This window comes from Haplochromis burtoni, unplaced genomic scaffold (genome assembly GCF_018398535.1).
Source record: "Haplochromis burtoni strain Fernald_Lab_line unplaced genomic scaffold, NCSU_Asbu1 Contig_35, whole genome shotgun sequence".
Lineage (NCBI taxonomy): Eukaryota > Metazoa > Chordata > Actinopteri > Cichliformes > Cichlidae > Haplochromis > Haplochromis burtoni.
In genome coordinates, this window is record NW_024582396.1 from 3,103,635 (window position 1) to 3,124,051 (window position 20,417).

The 20,417-nt window shown below is 48.0% G+C and overlaps 1 protein-coding gene across 9 annotated transcripts in view; it reads right to left on the bottom strand.

The window, feature by feature from the left end:
- sh3pxd2aa (SH3 and PX domains 2Aa) overlaps positions 1 to 20,417 on the bottom strand; it is a 99,512-nt gene that overhangs the window by 49,694 nt on the left and 29,401 nt on the right. For all 9 annotated transcript variants that reach the window (XM_014332669.2, XM_014332668.2, XM_042219635.1 and 6 more), the window contains 3 exons: positions 17,657 to 17,732; positions 15,366 to 15,442; positions 13,631 to 13,722 (listed from right to left, as the gene is read on the bottom strand). In XM_014332669.2, coding sequence (XP_014188155.1) covers positions 13,631 to 13,722; positions 15,366 to 15,442; positions 17,657 to 17,732 — 245 coding nt within the window. Of the gene's footprint in view, positions 1 to 13,630; positions 13,723 to 15,365; positions 15,443 to 17,656; positions 17,733 to 20,417 lie in introns of those variants that run through there.

Here is a 20,417-nt window from a genome sequence, read left to right on the forward strand (position 1 = left end):
ACCTACAAACCAAGTCTCACCAAGTTTTGACCAACTTTGCTCAAGAGCTGGTGTTTACCCCACTGGTGCCAAACCAGTGACTCAAAGCAGCGTTTTCACTCATCAGGTGAGACGACATTTGCTTATGTTACAACACGTTGTGTTCACAGACACACAGCTCAACTGAACCTTGATTACAGCTCAAGAAGCCTTGAAGTCATAACCGTCACTACACTGGACCATCTTCCAGTATTGACCAGTATACGGCGCTCAGCTGGTGCAGATTTTGGCCCCAGTATGTTGTGCATAAGTGCATGTAGGCACCTGTGTGGTCTTTACATGTATGCACACACAAATGAACGACTCTCAGGTTCAGCTGCAGCTCTGAGATGTCCTTTACTTGGACAGGTGGCGTGGGCGGACCCCTCATTAATGAAGTGTCACAGGGACCCTGTGACACTTCATTAATGAGGGGCTTCATCTGGTCATGTAGCACGGCTGATTACACTGACGAGGGCAGAAGCAGCCCGGGGCAGGGGGGCCGGTGTGGCCGGCGGTGGAGGCGATGCCCGTCACTGCACGAGGTTAATGAGCAGCTTCTCTCGACTGCACTCGGGTCCCGGCTGGACACATCAGGCACAAACGCCTGGTTGAAGAAGCAGCTCCTGATTCGTCGTGTCACTGCGCTCTCTTCTCTCCATCCCTTCCTCCAGTCCCCTGTGATCTGATGAGCTGTATCTGCCTCTTTGTGACCGCCCGCAGCACATGAATAAAGCCTTTATCTCCACCAAGATCGCTGCGTGCTAGCAACCAGAATATGCTTCATTGTCACCAAAGTGGGACACAGAGTGAGCAAGGACTTGACCCCTCATCTCATCCCATCCATCTCGGGCTACACGGGACACACGACCTCTAAAACACGGGGAGCAGATATCGTTTCTGCCAGTGGCCAACCAGTTAGAGTGTCTGGATGGGTCTAAGTGGAAAGTATGCCTCGGAATGACCGAGCCTCAGTGCGGGCAGGATATCTGCCAAGATGTTTGCCCTTTTCACTCAGGATTTTCCGTCGCGGCTTTGAAAGATGCCGATATCCTCTGTTGGGGTGCAAGGGAATGTTTTACATTTCCAGGGAATGTTAAGTGCCGTGTTCATATTTCCATATGCACGGTGCTCTTCTTTTAGCCACCTAATCTGCAGCAGTTTAAAATAACCTTTATTTTTATTCCCAAGTCTTACATCATTCTCACACATGCCCTGCAGCCCTGCAGCCATGCAGCCATGCACTTCTCTGGACGTTACTCAACAGAGGTGCATGTGAGAACATAAATGTCTGATGCAGGGTTGGACGTTAAATGTTTTTAACCCGTTTGGAGTAAGGGTGAGGTTAACAGGTCTCCCTTTGTACTGAAAAGGCCAAATTCACACGGGAACTGTGTGGCAAAATCCAAACGGCCCAGTATGTAAAAGGATCACCTTTCCATCAGCCACAAGCTTCATACACATGCTGGATGCCTGCTGGGTTAATTGAACAAGCTAACGGTAAACGATCTCCACCGAGTGGCAGCACAATAGGTGCAAGTGTGAGACCTGGAAATGGCTGGTTGTAACTTATCAAGGAGGTGAGGACAGGGCCAGTGAATGAGGGTTTTTCCTCGAGAATGAAAAGTACTTTGCTTTAGCGAGCTCCCTGGGAGCCTGTTAAGCTATTCACGCTGTGCACGGTTCGAAAGGCAAATACAACCTTGAAACGCTCTAAACAACAAGTTCCAAACAGGAGAGAAGCTGCGACGTGAGCGAGTCCTGGTCCAGCTGTAGACGTTCGCACAGGCCTCTTAAACCATCAGATCCTAACAGAGTAACTGCTGACAGCATGTCTGTTCACAGCCGTCAAAATAAAGGTGAGCTGGTATCATGTGTGAGCTTTCAGACCTGCATGAAACAGCTCAACAGGCACATTACTCCAAATACAAACTGATTAGCACTACTAACACAGAGCAGTTAATTACAGCAGCAGAACATAAACTACTGTGAAGAGAGAGAGTCTGCAGCAGAATCAGAGAAAGAGTCTTTTTGGCTGAACAGCTAACATTTAACACTAAACCAGGACGTGCCAGCGGGAGCGCTGCTGGCTAGTTTTGCTTTATTTATCGAGGTATGGATCTGGAGGCATCTGTAAAGTGTTAGGCCACAAACGAGGGGAAGAGCACCAAGAGAAGCTGGGAGAACAGAAACACAGGCTCCAGAGCTTAGCCAGTGACCAGAGTCCCGGGGCTGAAATCAAACACTTCCTGGAGCAGCCAGCTCTCTACTCACATCTACTGGAGGTGAGAAGAGGAGGAAGCAGGAGGTGAGAGGTCATGTGTAGACGCAGTGCTGGGAGAAAATGCTCATCTGGTCCTGTGACAGAGTTCACAGAGGTTGTTGATGAGCTTTCAGAGATTCTGTAACAAACTATCTGTGATGACAGATCATTGAGCGCACAGATGTTCACGGCGATCAGTCATGCATCATTAAAAATGGATGTTGTTTTGATAGCAGCGGTGTTTTCGCGACAGTCAAAATAAATGACGGCGTTCGGTGTGAAAGGTAAGCAGAGAGAGAACAGAAACATCAGCACACTGCCCAGAAGTCACAGGACAGCGCGAGCACTTCAGCGAACTTCTTATCATTTCCAGAGCTTTGAGCGCTCAGCATCGACTGTCGAAACAAAACAGACGTGTAAAAAACGCCGCGAGCCGTGTGGCACGCGGTCAGCTGACTGAGAGGTTCAGTCCAGGGTGAAAGATTTGCTGAATATTCGATTTCTTCCGCTCGAATTCTCAACAACAGGCTGGTTTCAGGGCGTTAAAGAAAACCATCACGACTAAAGGAGCTAAACAAATACTATGTCTTTAGCACGGCGACCTCGTGTTATGAAAGGAATTACACGTACGAGCAGCTCCAGCGCAGTGAGGTCAGAGGTCACAGGTGCCTGGTATCTGCTTGTAAGTCTTGTCCTAAAGCTGCTGTTTGATTTTCAGCGGCTTCAGTTTACAAAAGAAACTTTTTAGTGGATGAGAAACGATGGATTTCCTAATTAGAGCGTATGAGTGGGGCTGGCAGATAGAGGGCTAATCGATGTGTTTACCACTATTAGCATAATGGATGCGACTTAATGATTCTCATTGGCCTCCTGCTAGGCTGCCCTGCACCACCAGTAAATAAACACTTCCCCAGATTATCGCCTTAGCCCCTCGCTGCTTCCCTCCCCGCCGAGGTCATCGCTAAGCCTCGTCAAATCCAGACCTCAGCTCCAACCTCCCGCCCGTGAGCCCGCCTACTCTAAGCCCCCGAGGACCCCCTCATTACTCTCGGGGCCACAACAAGACTGAGGCTCACTCTGGGCATTAGCTGTCCAGATGGGTTTGGAGGAACCGCTTTGTACGCAGGAGCGCCGTCACGCTTGGCGAGCACAGAAGAGATGCACGTACTGGCATGGAGCAGGCAGCTGAAGGCTCAAGCACTCAGTTTGGTTCCTCCTGATCCTCTCCACCGCACGCTTCTCAGTGAAAACAGCAAAATCATTTACTCAAAAGTGTTTCCTTTATTATCCGTCGATGAATTTTCCATCATTCTTTCCAAGCTGACACCATCTCATGTTTGATTTTGTCCTGTAACCTTACCATGTAATAATATGGTAAAAGCAGCAGACAGGTGAGGACTGCACATGGAAGAAAAATGAACGAGTGAATGAAATATGAGACTCGAGGTCAGCGTTTCAGCCTGAGGTTCACATGTTGGATCTTAAAAACCCCTCAACACGCTCTGCAGAGCGATTCAGCGCTCAGCCTCAGCAGCAAGCTCAGAAATCATGACCTGGATCATGAGGGTCAGAGGTCAGGGGTCGTCACAGGAACATCGAGCTGCTCGGACACGGCCTCGTCGCCTTCACCTTTAACATTTCTGTGTCCATCTCCTGAGACGGCACACACCTGTGATGCTAAGGACACGCCCACTTTATCATCGACTTGTGTTTAACATTTTCTGTGCGCCATCATTTCTGCTCAGGCTGCTTTCATTATTTATTTTATGATTCTGATGAATCACGATTCATAAGCAACGTCTGAAGTTCACCAGCAGCACATTTTTACTTTTTGCTCACTTTCCCATATTTCAGTGACCACTGTGGGTTTGTGTGTCCACCCAGGGCTTCACAGAACTCAGTTATTGAATGAAGTTTAAATGGAAACCTGTACCAACAGCTCTTTGTGATTCAGGCTGGACTGCAGAATCATTTTAATCTGCAGATGAGCTCAGCCTGTGACTCCGGACGCTGAACGGAACGTTCCTCTGAGGGAACAGAGACCAACCTTTTAACCCCGCTGACCTCGATAAAAGAAGAATGTCATGAACATGGTGTGAACCAGCATGTTGGATGTGAGGCCGTCTCCTGTCGGTGATAGAGCCAACCTCCTGCGTTACACCAACACGTCATCGCCCACAACTATTCCCAACGAGCCCCATCACCAGGGGTAACGCTGCCGCTTAAGCAGCCCCCTGTTGGGAGCCCGAAAACTGACCAATCACACGAGTTCATGCCTTATCCAGCAATAATCTGATAATCTTGCAGCATCTCTTCCCCGCCAGACACAAGCCAAGGTCAAAGCCTATTGGTATTCACAGAGAGGGCTGCGAGGGGCACGATGATCGATGACAGCATCACCACGGCCTATAGGAGGGCGGCGGGCGATGCCTTCACCGTGGCTCAAATACAGCATGCGCATAATAACAGAGTGATTTGTCAACGTTATGGTCCGCAGAGGACGGATTCTCCATTTAAGCTGATAGTTATACGATTACCAACCGTGAGCCCCGACAGATAAAACAAATCGCTGCCCGCGGCCATGCAAATTGACTCGATAAAAATGCAAGATCTGCGGGAAAAAACGCCAAGTAAGAGAAGAGGAAATAAAATATGTCTCAGAAAAAAGGGGAAAACAGACGGAGAGGAGGGCAGGAAGCTTTGGCCGGCCGAGAAATTCCACACGGTGGAAATATATCTCACACAGAGAGGCTCGGCTACGAGGCCAGACGCTCGAAACGTTTATACATGAAGCCCGGGGAGGCGTGGGCTCCACCGGGTGGGTTTGTGATGCAGAGTACGCCACCGTGTGGCCAGTTTTTAGGGAGTAGTGAACGACTCTGAGATTACTGTCCTGAAGGCCGCTCACACATTTAAACACTAAACCAAAAGTGACGTCAGCCCTGCCGGCGCTCAAACCGCCACGATCTACAGCATCAGGGCTCCTCAGGTGGACTCTTCTGTTCTTCGTGACTCTGAGCTGAGCTGTAGTGCAAAAACTTTCCTGTCACATGAAGAAAAACCTGATTTTCTACCTCAGTAATCATCATTTAGCATCGTTAGCACACAGACTGGAAACCAGAGCAGAGGCGTCAGTCTGATGTTCGGAGGAGTTAAGCCGTTGTGTGAAAACCGTGTAGTTGTAAAAATGATGTGTTGGAGACATAAAAGCTCCAAAGACAAAGCCGTTGCTTTGATATCGGGCTTTTGCATCACAGGAGAGAAACATGTTTGTGGTTTTCTCTTTCAGGGCATTTCGACGCATCAAAAAGCAAACAAAAAAGAAGAGCGGCGATCCAACTAAAGCTCCATTAAAACTTCATTTATTAAGAAGGCTGCCGGACTTCAAAAAGGAGCAGCTGATGATTGCAGGAGAGTGACATCAGCTCAGAGTGACCGCGCTGCAGTACGCTCCTCTGCAGGCAGGGGTCGACGTTGCTTAGACGCTCACACGTGGAGAGCGTGACGGCGGGCTTCGCTCGGGGTCTCCGCTCTTTTTGGAGCTTTGATCGGTGGCGCTGGTTCCTGCGCCGCCCTGCCAGGCATGCGGCTCCTCTTCTAATCAGATCACAGGATTCCATCTTTCATAGCAGAAGCACAACAACTACAGTTAAGGCAATGAGCTTTTATGAAGGACCAATAAAGAATAAGACGTCACGAGCGGATCCATAACGTCCCTCCTTCCTCCTTTCTGACCTGCTCTCCTCCTCCCCCCGAGGGACATCCCCCTTTCCTCTTTCCTTTCCTGCTCTCCTTCCTCATTTTCCAGGAAATGATAAAGTGCACACATTTCATCACCAGGGTAGCTTCAGCTGCCGCGGCCCGCTCTATTCATCACACTCTCGTGCAGTCAGGCCCTCCCAAAGCTATTACGGTAGGAAGCTCCCTCCCCCGGCTGACAGCGCCCAGCGAGTAAGTGTGCGAGTGCTCGTGAGTCAGACGCTGCATCTGGGTGAACGAGTGCATCCGTGAAGGGTGACGGCGGGAAAGAAACCGAGCCGAGAGCAGACGAGAGGCGCGCTGACGTAGCTGCAAACGTGCAGGAATATTCAGCCGTGGAGAAGAAAACCCTCTCTGATGATGCTGCGTGTCTTTTTGTGTGAGGTGCACGAGGTCACCGTTTCTGACACGGATCAATAAATACGCACGCTCAGCTGACCGCTCCTCGCCACTCTGACACACTTTAACCCCCGTCGACCCTGATACTGAAGCAGCTTATCCATCACGGGTGAGTGAGCACATCGCCTGCCTGCTGCTCACAGCAGACGGGACACTGGGAGGACGAGAGCACGGAGACGGATGCTTCCTGGATGGCAGAAAGACTGCAGGACGAGGACACAGCTCTGCTTAAACATAAACATGGTTTCGGATCCATCCATTAATCTGCTTTCTGCTACCCACCCAGGACATGGAGCAGAGATGTCCACACCTCGCGCTCCCCAGTCACCTCCTCCAGGTCTGAGATTCATGTCCTGGATCTGTCCTCTGGTCTCCTTCCAGTAAACTGACAGCTCCGCCTCTCTGGTTACTGCAACAGGCCAGCGTGGCATCCATCTCTGCCGTCACTTGAGAACAAGACCTGAACATACTTCACCTCCATCACTCGGGACGCGATTCCTCTCCCAGAGTGGGCACTCCACCCTGCACCCAGCTGAGATTCATCGCCATCAGCCTTTAAGGCGCTCCTTCTCATCTGCGCCGCTTCAAACAGACCAGTGAACGACCTCGACGCAAGCTAACGAACCAACACGATCCACAAGACCGCCGACACTCTGGACCCTCGGCCACGTCTAGAGATATCATCCAAACTTCTTCAAAGCCGCTCACAGGATGCTGTCACTCAATATCTGAGCAGTTTCAATCATGATGCTCCAAACCCGTCGGCCCATATGTGATCGAAAACCTGACAAACTCGCTCAGATACACAGTGTCTACCAAACAGGTCCAGCAGCACAGAAGTCTAATAATCAGCTCCAAGCTCAGTCTGATCAAAAGTATTCTGATGATGAGCGAAACATCAGGGCCTTTCATCAGTGTTGGGGAACAGTTCCCCACAGCGGGGCCCGTGCACCCGTCAGCTTCCCTTCCTCGTTCTTTTCTCTGCGGCTGGAAGCTGATGAGAAGCTGTCGTCATTCACTTCCTTTCCAATTAGCACTCGGGTACCAAATTATGTCGACTCATCAAAACGCCGCCTCGTTACGCGGGGTGAGAGGAAAAGTGGGGAAGGAGATAAACACACGTGCGGGCGTTCAGAGTGTTCAGAGATTAGTGGCGCCTTCTGGCAGCGTGTCGAGCATTTTAAGAAGCACCAGGCAGCGAGGACGTCTGCACGCCAACCGTATTTCACAGCTTGGATAAAAGCAGCGAGCAGCATCTACAACCAAGAGAGAGCGCCGTTATACAGTTTCCTGTGACATCACAGAATTAGTCACTGCGCTCACCTCCACAGCGAGGACATTTGTAGCTACACTGACACATCTATATAACATGAAGTGCACTTATATTTGAATTTTATAGAAAATAAACTTTAGATCTCCAGTTTCATGGATGCTTCGCTTGTTCAGGTCAACATTTTCAGTAGTTATCCTATCACGCGCTAATTCTTGACAAAAGGCTAAAATAACTCTTGGCTGTAATGCTAACGCTCTCGTCAGCAGCCGGGGAAGCAGCGGTGCTGATGCTGCTCAGTGGAGAATCCTCCGGTTAATCCACATCAATATTTTAGGCCTATTAACAAATAGTTCAAGACCTCTCATATTTGGATTAAATAGGTCATGAAAAATGAAGCATCAAAGCTGGCTGGTCCAGTGATTTGAAACATTTAACATTTTTTGGCTACAATTTCTGAAATATTATAAAACTGCTCAAAAATTCTGCTTTAAAGAAATAAATGTGTGAAAGTGACAGGAAGTAGACGAGCAGACTAAAGTCTGGACAAACTCAAAGCCTTTTCGGTCCTGTTGTTGTTTTTGTGGGAGTGATCAGAGGAAAGCCGAACTGAGCAATAACACAACAAACAGATGATTCAGATTCCTCCGAGCAGCCATCGTTTACCTTCACCGCAGGTTTGCAGTGTCTGAAATCTGACCATCACCACAGGAGCCAATACTTACTGTGGGCTTTCCTGCACTCTCTGCTGTAATGAGCTGGTTTTGCAAACCGCTCAGGTACTGCTGGAATCCATTTCATAGCGAGAAGCAACAGCCCACCTTTAACTTAAGACATGAAGGTCCCAAAAAACTCAACGACTTTAAACGTTTCTTCAAGTTCAGCTGCAAAAAGCATCAAACCCTTCATTACATCGTCTCAGCTGCTGCTAGGAAACCACTACTGTACACACCTGTAGGACCTGCTCAGGTATCACACCTGAACCTTCGACTCATCATTCAATCAGAGCTCCCTGACCTGCTGTCCATCTACACCAAGCAATCCAACTCCAAAGCTAGGAAGATTATGATGGACCTCTCCCATCCCAACAATGGACTCTTCTCACTGTTGAGGTCTGGGAAGCGCTTCCGCTCCCTTAAGGCCAAAACAGAGAGAAAGAGGAGGAGCTTCTTCCCCCAGGCTATTCGGGGCCTGAACCAGGTGCAGGACTGGACTCTCACACACGTCACCGCACGCACCACCACACATTTCCTATAATCCTATAATTCCTATAATTTATAATCCTTATCTTTATAATCTCTTCTGCTATTTGCACATTCTTTACTGTAATTTCCTAAGTTCATTTGTAAATTTTTGTAGTAAACTGCAAATATTGTAAAACTTTTCTTCTGTCATTTAATGGTCGGGCATTGTACAGCTACAAGCATTTCACCCCCATGTCATACTGTGTATGGTTGTGTGTGTGTGACAAATAAAATTTGAATTTGAATTTGAAATTTGAATTCGACTCCTAAGAGCCCCGGTGTGAGAGTTTTAGTTGAGAGTGTTGGTTGTTTATTCCTGCTGCTTGTTATTTAATACTCGATAGTCTGCAGAGGTGCTACCATATAAAAATGGATGAGGCCACCTTGCTCCACCAGGCAGCCTCGCCTTCGATCAGCTGAGGATGTTTGGGTCCTGCTGGACTACAGATTGGCAGAAAAGTTGCCAACAGGTGCCCGGAAGTCCCAATTTTAAACGTATGTGTTTAAATTAGTTTAAAAAACTTTAAAATGTGACTTTATGTCCCAGAGTCTGTGACTCCTGTTGAACAGATCTGAAATAACCAGACGGTACTTTTGTGTCATGCAGTGAGTCACTGTATCCCTACACATTCGTATTTACAGGCAGGCAGGGGGCAGGTACAAAGAAATATCCACTAGTAAAGCGCTGCCCCCTGCTGGTGAGGTTTAATTCTGCAGATGGTTCCTTGGAAAACTGCTGGAAAAGCTCCGGGTGACGACAGAGTGAAGCAGGCAGTGAAAACAAAGAGTGTCCAAAGCTGATCTAAAAACCTGACTCGTGAAAGTGCCACCACGCACACACGCACACGCACGCACACGACACACGCACACGCACACGCGACACACGCACACCAGGGTGCGTTCACACGGCTGCTCGGCCGCCTTTCTTCTTCTTCCACAGCACTCACTGTGGCACACAAACACACACCGTCCAATCATGGCTTGGAATCAATGGCCGCTCTGGTTGCCGAACACCCCCTCCCCCCATGGTTTATTTTCATTTAGCAGATGCATTATGGGTAGGGAATGAAAGGAGCCCATCCAATTTAGCCGAGACACAAGTCGAGTGGTCTGGATCACGACGTCTAACCAACCGAGCAGAGCTATTTGTTAAAGCAGACGGCGGGCGCTTCACCCTCCTGAGTATTTCCTCCTGTTATTAAGGCGGCGCGAGCGCCTGCAGGGACACCGAGCAGCCAGGAGAGGTTGGAGCTCCATTTGATCCAAATCTACCCGAAGTGCAGCGCTTCCTCACATCCTGCGAGCTCCGTGGTTCCACAGCCACGTTCGAGAAATTTCATGCATAAACCTTAAATGAGCGTGTGTTTCCATTTAGATTCACTTGTGATTTACAGCTGGTTTCAATCTGAGCGTGATCAATGAATATAAATGAGACTTTGCTTTTTTCACTGGAAAATGAGTTCAAATGTGGTTTTCGTTGCCCTGACGCTGGGCACATTGATTGTTTTTAAATATTAATGTATTGATTTGGCTTTCTTCTTATGAAATACCCAAATTAAATGGTTACTTATAAATAAATGGTAAATGGCCTGTATTTGTATAGCGCTTTACTACGTCCCTAAGGACCCCAAAGCGCTTTACATATCCAGTCATCCACCCATTCACACACTGGTGATGGCAGCTACATTGTAGCCACAGCCACCCTGGGGCGCACTGACAGAGGCGAGGCTGCCGGACACTGGCGCCACCGGGCCCTCTGACCACCACCAGTAGGCAACGGGTGAAGTGTCTTGCCCAAGGACACAACGACCGAGACTGTCCAAGCCGGGGCTCGAACCGGCAACCTTCCGATTACAAGGCGAACTCCCAACTCTTGAGCCACGATCGCCCCGACTTGGTAAAAGGCAGCGAGATTAGAAAGAGAGCCCTCTGTAAGGATGAACAGCTGGTTGTTACAATTAAATTCCCCTTTTACTTCATCTTGTGATGAAATAAAAGGGAAACTGTGCTGCGATGTTCTTCTCTGATGGGAAATGCATTTCCTTTTAATTTACAGCTGTGAAAGCAGGAAAGAAAAGTGCTTTTCAGATTTTTCTCCTAGCTACGCTTCCTGTAAACACAGAGCTGCCATAAAAATCACATTTTCATTTTAAAGTCCAACTGAATCTCCATGCAGAGCAACAAAGCAGGTGTTTCTTTCTCTTATCCTCAGCTCTAACAGCCATGTGGCTTTTTTAAAAGACATCACTGACCATGTTGGAGGAGGCTGGACTGCTATGCTATTAGCTAGCTCCAATAATAATAAGAATAATAATAACAAATCCTGCTAATTAGTGTTCTGTAACATCCAATTCAAATCCTTGAATTTCACTCACCAAAACTGAAGCACAGGTTTCTGTAAAGGTCTGTCACTATAGTAACCTCGCAGCAGCCATATTATTGGTCACATGGTGTCATTAAAATGCTCCAAAAGGCTCCAACAGCACAAACACATGAACTGGTCCAGTTCAGGGACCCAGTTAGCTGAGGTGTAGCTTAGCAGAGAGCTAGCAGCTACACCTGTCACTCAGTGGGACTACAACAACTTTAAGTCTTAACAAAATTAAGACAAGTTAGTCAAAATAATAAACATAATCATCTATATGGTTGCTATGAAGGGGGAAATCTATACATGGAGTCTATGAAGACTGACTCACTTTTAGAGCTGACCTCCAAGTGGCCACTGGAGGAACTGCAGCTGTTCACCCCTGCGGCTCGTCTGACTGTGGCTCTGCTCAGTGGCAGCTGTAGGTTTGAAATGCACGCTACGTAAGCAAAGGTTTGCAGCACGCCTGTGCTCCCCTTAACCATGGCGTTCCTCAGGGGTCAACCTTTGTACCCCCGTTCATTCTGTGTGCACAGACTTCGCCTGGTGCACTTTTTTAGTCGGTGTTTCGCACATCCTTGAAAGTCCTTTAACAACTTTCATGCGCTGCTTCTTGTTTTGGCATCCGTTCAGTTTCAGACGAGCTAAATTAAGTATTCAAAGTAATTCTGCATACCGCTGTGTGTAACAGATGGAGGATAACAGGCTGCGTGTGATGAGGCCAGTGCTTGCACACATTATTGATGCTCCACATGTATGACTTCATCTCCCACATACTCTGGCAACAAGATTAATGGGATTTCTTAATGCACTGGGCATACAGGAGAGAGGAGGAGGAGCAGAAGTCAAATGAGAAAAACGGGAGAGACGAGAACGCAGGTGTGACAGAGTGTGGACGGCGAGGGGACCAAAGCTGAGCGAAGAACGGCCGTGTCGGCGCCGTTGTTTGTAACCTTGAGCCGTCTCGTCAATTAAGCACACTTGAATTTACGAGGGTGAGTTAGACACGAAGAGTTAGAGGAGGAGGAGGAAAATGAGCGAGGAGAGACGCTCCGTTACTGGCAAACACAGGAAAGCAAGAGGTCAGTGAGCAAGGCGTGCAGAGAAGAGGAGCCTGGATGGAGCAGGAGCAGCACAGCTGTCTCACACAGGAGCACATTACCAGTGAATACTGTGATACTGGCATTTGAGGTTTGGAGAGGAGAGTGTTCTCTAATTAACAACTACCCAAAGGGGCCATCTCCTGCTATGAAACCAGTCATTCTCCTCCTCCCACACTCACATCCATCAACTGCTCTCCCTACAACAGCCCTCCCTCCCTCTCTGCCTGGCCTGCTAGGAGGTTTTAACGAACTCAGTGAGAAAGAGCCGAACTGGGAATAGACTAGAAAGCGAGAACAGACAGAGAGGCAATGAGCTGAGCCAGTGAGTGCTGGGAGTACTGGAACATCTGAGCTGAACATTATCAATCAACACACGAAATTTACTCCGTCGTTTAGCATCATGTTTGCATGCAATGCAATTAGTGCCAGCAATTTACAGTGTCTGCATGCACGTGCGCGTGTGTGTGCACGTGCGCGCGTGTGTACTGCATAGACTAATCCAGGCTGGAGGCAGAGCAAACAAGCTGCTTTTCCTGTGGCGGCATCTCGGCTGTAAACCTGTGCAATCTAATCAACATGCTACGCTCAACTTCCTGTGTGGATTTGTAGTTTATTTGACCAAGAAACAGTAAAAACTTCCTGTTTCACACGAGTGTTTCTACGACAAACTACACGCTAATTAGCATGACCATCTAAATGATTTTAGCTTCCTTTGCCATGAAGTGTGTACAGTTAGCTACATGCTAATGCAGCGGATGGTTATCAAAATGTTGCTAATTAAACGACATATTTTCACTTTGCCAACAAAGTTAGTTATTCAGCTGCTTTAATAACACATTTAGCTTAGTGACAAACAATGGAATTGTCATACAGTAAAGCTAGCAAACAGTAGCTGATGTTAGCTACGCTCAGCTAACAGTGGCGCCACACATGACACCAGCTGGTCATGTGATTAAACCCCTGAAACACGGAGCAGCTGTGGATTTAAATGCTTTTACATTCGACTCTTCACCTTTGAGAGGAAGAGCGACACTTCAAGTTTGATAATGCTGATGTCATAGCCCTCCTTTAAAAGTGATGCCAATCTAAGCCACACCCACTTTCACCTGGAAGGGTGTGTCAAGCTGATTCAGCTACAGAAATTAGCCAGCGGATTAGCCTATACAGAACCTGTGTGTGCGGTGTTTGTCCACAGTGTGCTTCACTCACTCCACGGGGGGGTTGACGTCCTCAGCCTTCGTCTCGAAGAAGCGCAGCACCTCTTCGCTCTGAGAAATCTGAGGAGGGAGTCGCACCAGCGCCTGCAGAGAGAGAGTGACAGTGAGCGCCTCTCTGAAGACGCTCCACAGTTTCATCCTCAGACTCTACCTGAGCTTGAAAATAAGTTTGAGTTTAAATCAAAACTGTTTATTATATTAAACCATGACCTGTATAGAAAAGATTAATAAAGAATCATACAGGAGAGACTTCAAAGCAAACCCTGATTCCTCCTTTCTCAGCTCTAAACGGGACAATAAATTACAAAGCACACATTATGTTGTATTCAGCAAGACTTGAAAACAGTGCTCGAGCTAATAAACTCATCAGAATAATGAGTAGAGTTAGAATCATCGGCATTCAGAGTCAGCGCCCCCTGCTGGTCAGTAGAGACACTGCAGGTCTAAGGCACCAGCTCTCAGACATACAGCAGATTATTGGACTTCAATCTCTATAAACTGGAAATATAGCAGAGTTATGTGCAGCTTGTATTTCTCCCACTGAGTGCTACAAATAAAAATAACATCAGTTTAAATTTAGATCTCTGTTTCTGGAGCAACTGTTTTATATTTATTCAATATAAGCTGAATGATGCAGACTACTGCATGTGTGTGCTTGGCTACACATCTGCAGAACACAAACACACAATCAATCACTGTTCATACACAGAAGCAGCCCGCAGTCAGAGACAGGATCACATGTCAGTCTAAATATCTATATTTAATGATGGGACTGGCTCCAGCTGCAGGAGTGACTCTCGTACAGCTCGGCGTGCTGGACCGTGAAATATACACAACATATGTACGGCGTAGGCTTTTTATTTAAATTGCCACAGTCTGAGCTGCCTTCATGTTTCATTCATCCAATCCTATATTATCCACAGCAGAGGCCACGTGCACCCGCAGCCGGCCGGGTTTCCACCCTGCAGGCTCCGGGGAGCCCATCCTTGGAGAATAATTTCTCTTCCTCTGTGTTTGCCTCATAAACAGGATGCAGGAAGTAAACAGTTCGGCGTGCTGGCTGAAAAACACCAGCTCGCTGTAGCAACTGTAAACACTGGAGCGCTTTAGGTTATTTGGATAATGAAAAGGCTTTTGTGTGAACCTTCGCCTGTGCTGAGCTGAGGACCAGCTTCACTTCACATGTGTGGAACTGCTTCTTAAACTAGTCCCAATTACTGAGCTAATGCTGTGGGTAACCCTGCCTGACACGGGCGAGGAATACTGCTGCATAATTATGCGTGAGACAAACATCAGAGCCTGAATCTCCCTTCTGCTCGTGCAGCTTTGAGCCAAGAGGAAGGAAGGAAGGAAGAGGGGGAGGGCACGATGGAGGATTAAAAAAACTAATAAGAGTGGGAACAGGAAGTGATAAGGAAAGTCACTCTGGAGCTGCAGGACTACAAACGCTCGTCGCTTTTATGTTGATTTTGTTGCTGGAAACAAAACCAGCAAACGAGGGGAGGAGGTCGTTAGCGAGATGGACTTTAAAATAATGGAGGTCAGTTTAACCCTGGAGAACCCACGGGGTCAAATTTGACCCCGTGGGTTCTCCAGGGTTAGGGTGTGCAAGTTTTATGCACACCCCCCGAACAGCGTGTGAAAGACAGCACGGATCGTGACCCTCGACCCCTGACAGGCTCGGGGATGCCCCCCCACAGACAGACGAGAAGCTGAGGGACGTTTACCCTGCAGTAGTCATCGATGAAACGCAGCCGCTTCATGGCCACGTCTCGCACATGACTCCTCCGGAACAGGATTTTGCCTGGAAGGGGAGGAAAGGGGACAAAAAATAATAAGGATGGAGGTGACGGCCAACAGAGGAAAGGAGAGACAATACTGGAGACATGCACAGCATCCCTAAAAATACACATTTAGCTGATTCTGCAGAGCAGCCAAAGCTTCCTGTAATACTCAGACCTGTCAGGAGATGTCAGTAATGAATGACACCTCAGGTCCACACTCCCGGCTCCAGCTGTGTCACCCCCCCACCCCGGCAGGCCCGGGGTCGTGCACTCTGTTGTGTGAGGAACCCTGGAATTACTGTTTAAAGGGGAATCCTCCAGCACAGACTTTAGTCCCATTTTCCCCGTGAGTTACAAAAACAGTGCAACGTTGGAGCTGGAGCAGCACTAATGTGATGTTACAGCAACAACAGCAACGAGGCTTCAGTCAACACTGTGACGCACACACACACACACACACACACACACACACACACGCACACACACACACACGCACGCGCACACGCACACACGCACGCACACACACACACACACACACACGCACACACACACACACACACACGCACACACACACACGCACACACGCACTCACGCACACACACACGCGCACGCACACACACACACACACACACACACACACACCACACACACACACACCACACACGACACAGACACACACACACACACGCGCACGCACACACACACACCCACACACACACACGCACGCACGCACACACACGCACGCACACGCACACACACACGCACACACACGCCACACACACACACGCGCACGCACACACACACACACACACACACATCACACTCAGCAACACACCCACAGCGCACGCACACGCACACACACACACACGCACACACGCACACACACACAGTAAAGAGAAGCAGACATTTTCAAATGCTAAATGCTGCATGAAGACATGCAGTGACACCAGAATATAAATGCAAAGATCATACAGTAACTTTCACTCAGTCGCACTTTTGTAAAGGATCCTTTTCAGTTGATCCCAGAAAAATGAGGCAGAGGCCACAACAACATGACTGTTTCACTGCAGCCTGAAAAGTTTGACCTTAAACACCATCTAACTGCACATATTCTCTCTACAGAACCTGAAGCCTCCATGTCTGGTCCTGTGCAGGTGTTTGAGCTTGAGCTGCCTCTGAGCCAACGAGGAGCTCAGCACACATTAAACAGCCGCTCACTGACCAATCGGCTCAGGGAAACAGCGTGATCATTAGAGAAGATCTCAGAGCTCAGTGTGGCGACAGGAGAATGGTTTGAAGCTAAGTGGACCTTATATGTTGAACGTATCCACAGTCCCTGCTGTGGGGCCGTGAGCCTCCTCTTGAATATAAACTAATTTAAACCCACTCACCGTGTGGGCTCCCAAACACTCTTGTTTTTACATTTATTTAATAATCAAATCTTTTTTGGCACTTTTTGGCTTCCATACACAAAACAGTAGAAAAACTGCACGCCTGGTGATTTTTTTTTTTTTTATTGCCGAGCTCTGAAACTTAAACGTTGTCCTGCAACTTCAGACTGAAAGAGTCCATTAAGAGTGCGAGCTGAGCGTGCATCCGCAGACAGTCGGTTATGTTTGCATGTGGCGCCACTGGCTTTCTAGCAAAGTGGGAGGTTTGTGTTTGGTGGGTTTCCAGATTGGTTTTGTTTGTGAGTGTGAGGATGAGGAGGGTTGGGGGGGGGCTATAAAGCTGATGCTGGGACCAAGTGTTGGCCGCGGGGCTTAAACAGAGCGGTTACCAAAATAAACTGCTGTGAACACACAGAAGCCTTTTACTGCCTGAGCACACACGGAGCTGGAGAATCTACATGGAGGACACACACAGGCGGACACACACAGGCGGACACACACAGGCAGCATCGTGCCCACCGCTGCAGGTCACCATCAACCTGAATGTGACGGGTGTGTGTGTGTGCGTGTTGTCGATCTCACACACACAGAGACACGCGAGCACAGGATAATCCAGCGATCACATTCATGCACGATCATAATGTGACTCAGACACTCTCCACATCCAAAAATGAACATCACACAGACGCACAGGCACGAAAACACAGCTGAGATTTGAAAGTCACAGATAATGCCTCATCAGCAGTAACACACACACACACACAGACGCCCTGCGAGTGCCAGTCATACATTATTAATATGGGAGCCTGTTCAGATAACGAGAGCTCAGGAGCAGGCTATCACCTGGGAGAAATGGGATGATCCTCTTCTTCGGGTCTTTTTGCCCTCCCTCAATTGGGAACTTGTCGAGTATCTGCATCTGTGGAAACACGAGGAGAGGAAACGGCTTTAGTTTTATGTTCGGCTCAGCTTCACGTTTTAGGAATCATCTGCGTCTCTCCTGGGCGCGAGATAAGAAAGATCGATATCAATCTCGTGTGTCATGTCGAGTATAAACCTGAAGCCGGGAGGCAATTAGCTTAGCATAAACACAGCTAGCCAAGCTCTTTAGCTCAAATATATTCCTGAGAGCAGCTTCAGAGATCATTTTCACCGACACTGAGAAAAACCAAAGATAAACGACCCTGCATGAAATCATTCCAGGATGGCATTCCTTAAAAGCAAAACGTCTTAGACGTCAGCTTGTGTGCACGTTACTTTTTTGGCTCTAGTTATAGAGACATAAACTGTCTCCTTATTTGTGAGCAACATTCAAAAATGTTTGACTGTCATTAATTATTTATATAGAAAAATGGGTTAGGCTCAGCCTCAGGCCTCTGCAGCAGTAAATCTTTAGCCGTGTGTTCATACAAGTAGAAATGCACACGATCTGCTGTGCATGTGTGGATGCAAAGACAAAACACCATGCAGGAGGAACACTGGGGGACAAAGAGTAACACAAAACTGAACTTAAAGATTTAGATCAGTTATCCAAGACAATGACACACGATCAGAAAGAAAGTGGAGAGGCAGCTGATTTATTGTCACAGAGTTAATATTTATTAATCAAAGAAATCAATGAGGTGCTCACTCCTGTGTGCACACTCAGTCTCTCAAACACCATACAGTTGGGAAATGATGCAATGCTGTCACAGCAGCCACAAAAAGGTAAACACTATAAACCAACCCTGGACATGAATTCAATTCACTTTATTTATAATAAATGTATTTATTTGTATTCCAACAGCAGTTGCTTCAAGGTGCTTTTTGTTGTAAGGTGAAGACCCTCCAATCATATTACAGCAACATACAAGCAAGCAGTTGGCAACAGTGGTGAGAAAAAACTCCTTTTTAAAAGGAAGATATGAAGGTGAGCTAAAGATGTAGGTTACCACCTGACGCTGCCAAGTTTCTGTTTTGTTTCTATGCTAACCTAAGCTAAGCTAAGCTAACATAAACACCCACAGCACAGGGTGGAGCCTATCCCAGCTACCACAGGGCTGGTAACCAATCAGGTTTAAGAAAAGAAAAAGACCAGCAGCAGTTAGCTTAGCATCACCACAGTAGTGTCTGTTCAACACATTAAGCATCTCTTTGTATCTGGTTAGCTGCTGGAACATGTTAGCAGCAAACTTATTGCTGATACCAAACTTCCTCCTCTGAGTCTCCCAAACAAAAAGAATGAAGGTAACTCTTAAATATGAAGTAAGAGAGTCTCAGTCACAACAGCAACTACCTTTTAATCTACTAAAAACGCTTCTTTACCATCACAAAACGGTTTTTCTGCTCAGGGGCGATTGTGCATCATATCGAGCGTCACACCTCAGTCCCAAAGCTGCACGCTGGTATCAATAAAAAAAACAAGTCCAGTGAGCCGCGGGGTTCACGGGGGTCAAACCAGCATGAACGACATGAAGACGGCGAGAGAAGTGCTGACACCAGAGCAGGAGGTGCAGAGAGAGGGAGCGTGCAGAGCGAAGCATTAAGACAAAGAAAAAACAAAAACAGGAGAAAGTCAAGAGAAAGAGGAGAACGCAGCAGATTCCTGCTCTTTTCCACTCTTCAAATAGATCAATCAAGGTTAGAGAGAAAGCAAAAACAGCAGAGGGTGAGGAGGCTGCACAGCACTGCAGCAAACAGATCCTACAGAATCAGAGACGGAAGGAGCATGTGTGCACGTGTGTGTGTGCATGTGTGTGTGTGCACGTGTGTGTGTGCATGTGTGTGTGTGCACGGAGCGTGTGTGCACGTGTGTGTGTGCACGGAGCATGTGTGCACGTGTGTGTGTGCACGTGTGTGTAGGGGGCTGAAGTCCATAAAGACGTATAACAGGCGATGGGAGCTGTCGGCCGTGTCTGTGTGTGATGGCTGAAAGCTGTAAGAGACCTCGGGGAACCGAGCGAGCAAACAGCCGGGTGGGTCTCTGGATGCAAGAAGATACCCAGAAAACACTCGCACTAATCCCCAGCGCCCACTCCGGAAACATCCGTCGCCTGATCCCATTTCCCCCGTCCATCCGTCAGTCTGCCTCCACCTTTTCATTGAATTCCTGTCTTATTTTTTCCCATGCCCAACTCTCTTCCTCTAACGCTGCCGCGGCACTAAACGGTTTGGATCCTGCTCACAGGATCTGTGTCCGTGACACACGGATGGATGATGGACGGCCCCCAAACATTTCACCGATGCTGAACTCGCAGGTTTGAAGTGTGACTGTGCCACCGTTTCCACTTTCTTAATGAAGGCAAAGTTGTAAGGTGCTCACCTGCGTGCAGGTGCGACACACTGAGAGGACAGACGTAACCGTAAGGCTCGTCATGTCAGCTTTCCTTCTCAGTTCAACAAACTAATTACACCCCCACCCTCCTTTTCAAACTCTGCCGGTGCAGCCTGAACTGATCCACTCGGATCAAGGTCAGCTCATTACTCGAGACACTCTCCGGCTGGTCGAAGCTTGTCCTGAAATACACGTTTTCCTGTCGCCGCTGACAGATTCCTGGCAGGAGAGAGCGTGCTCACGACCTGCCGGGAGTTACAGGATCACCGAGGGAGAGAGAATGGTGAGAAC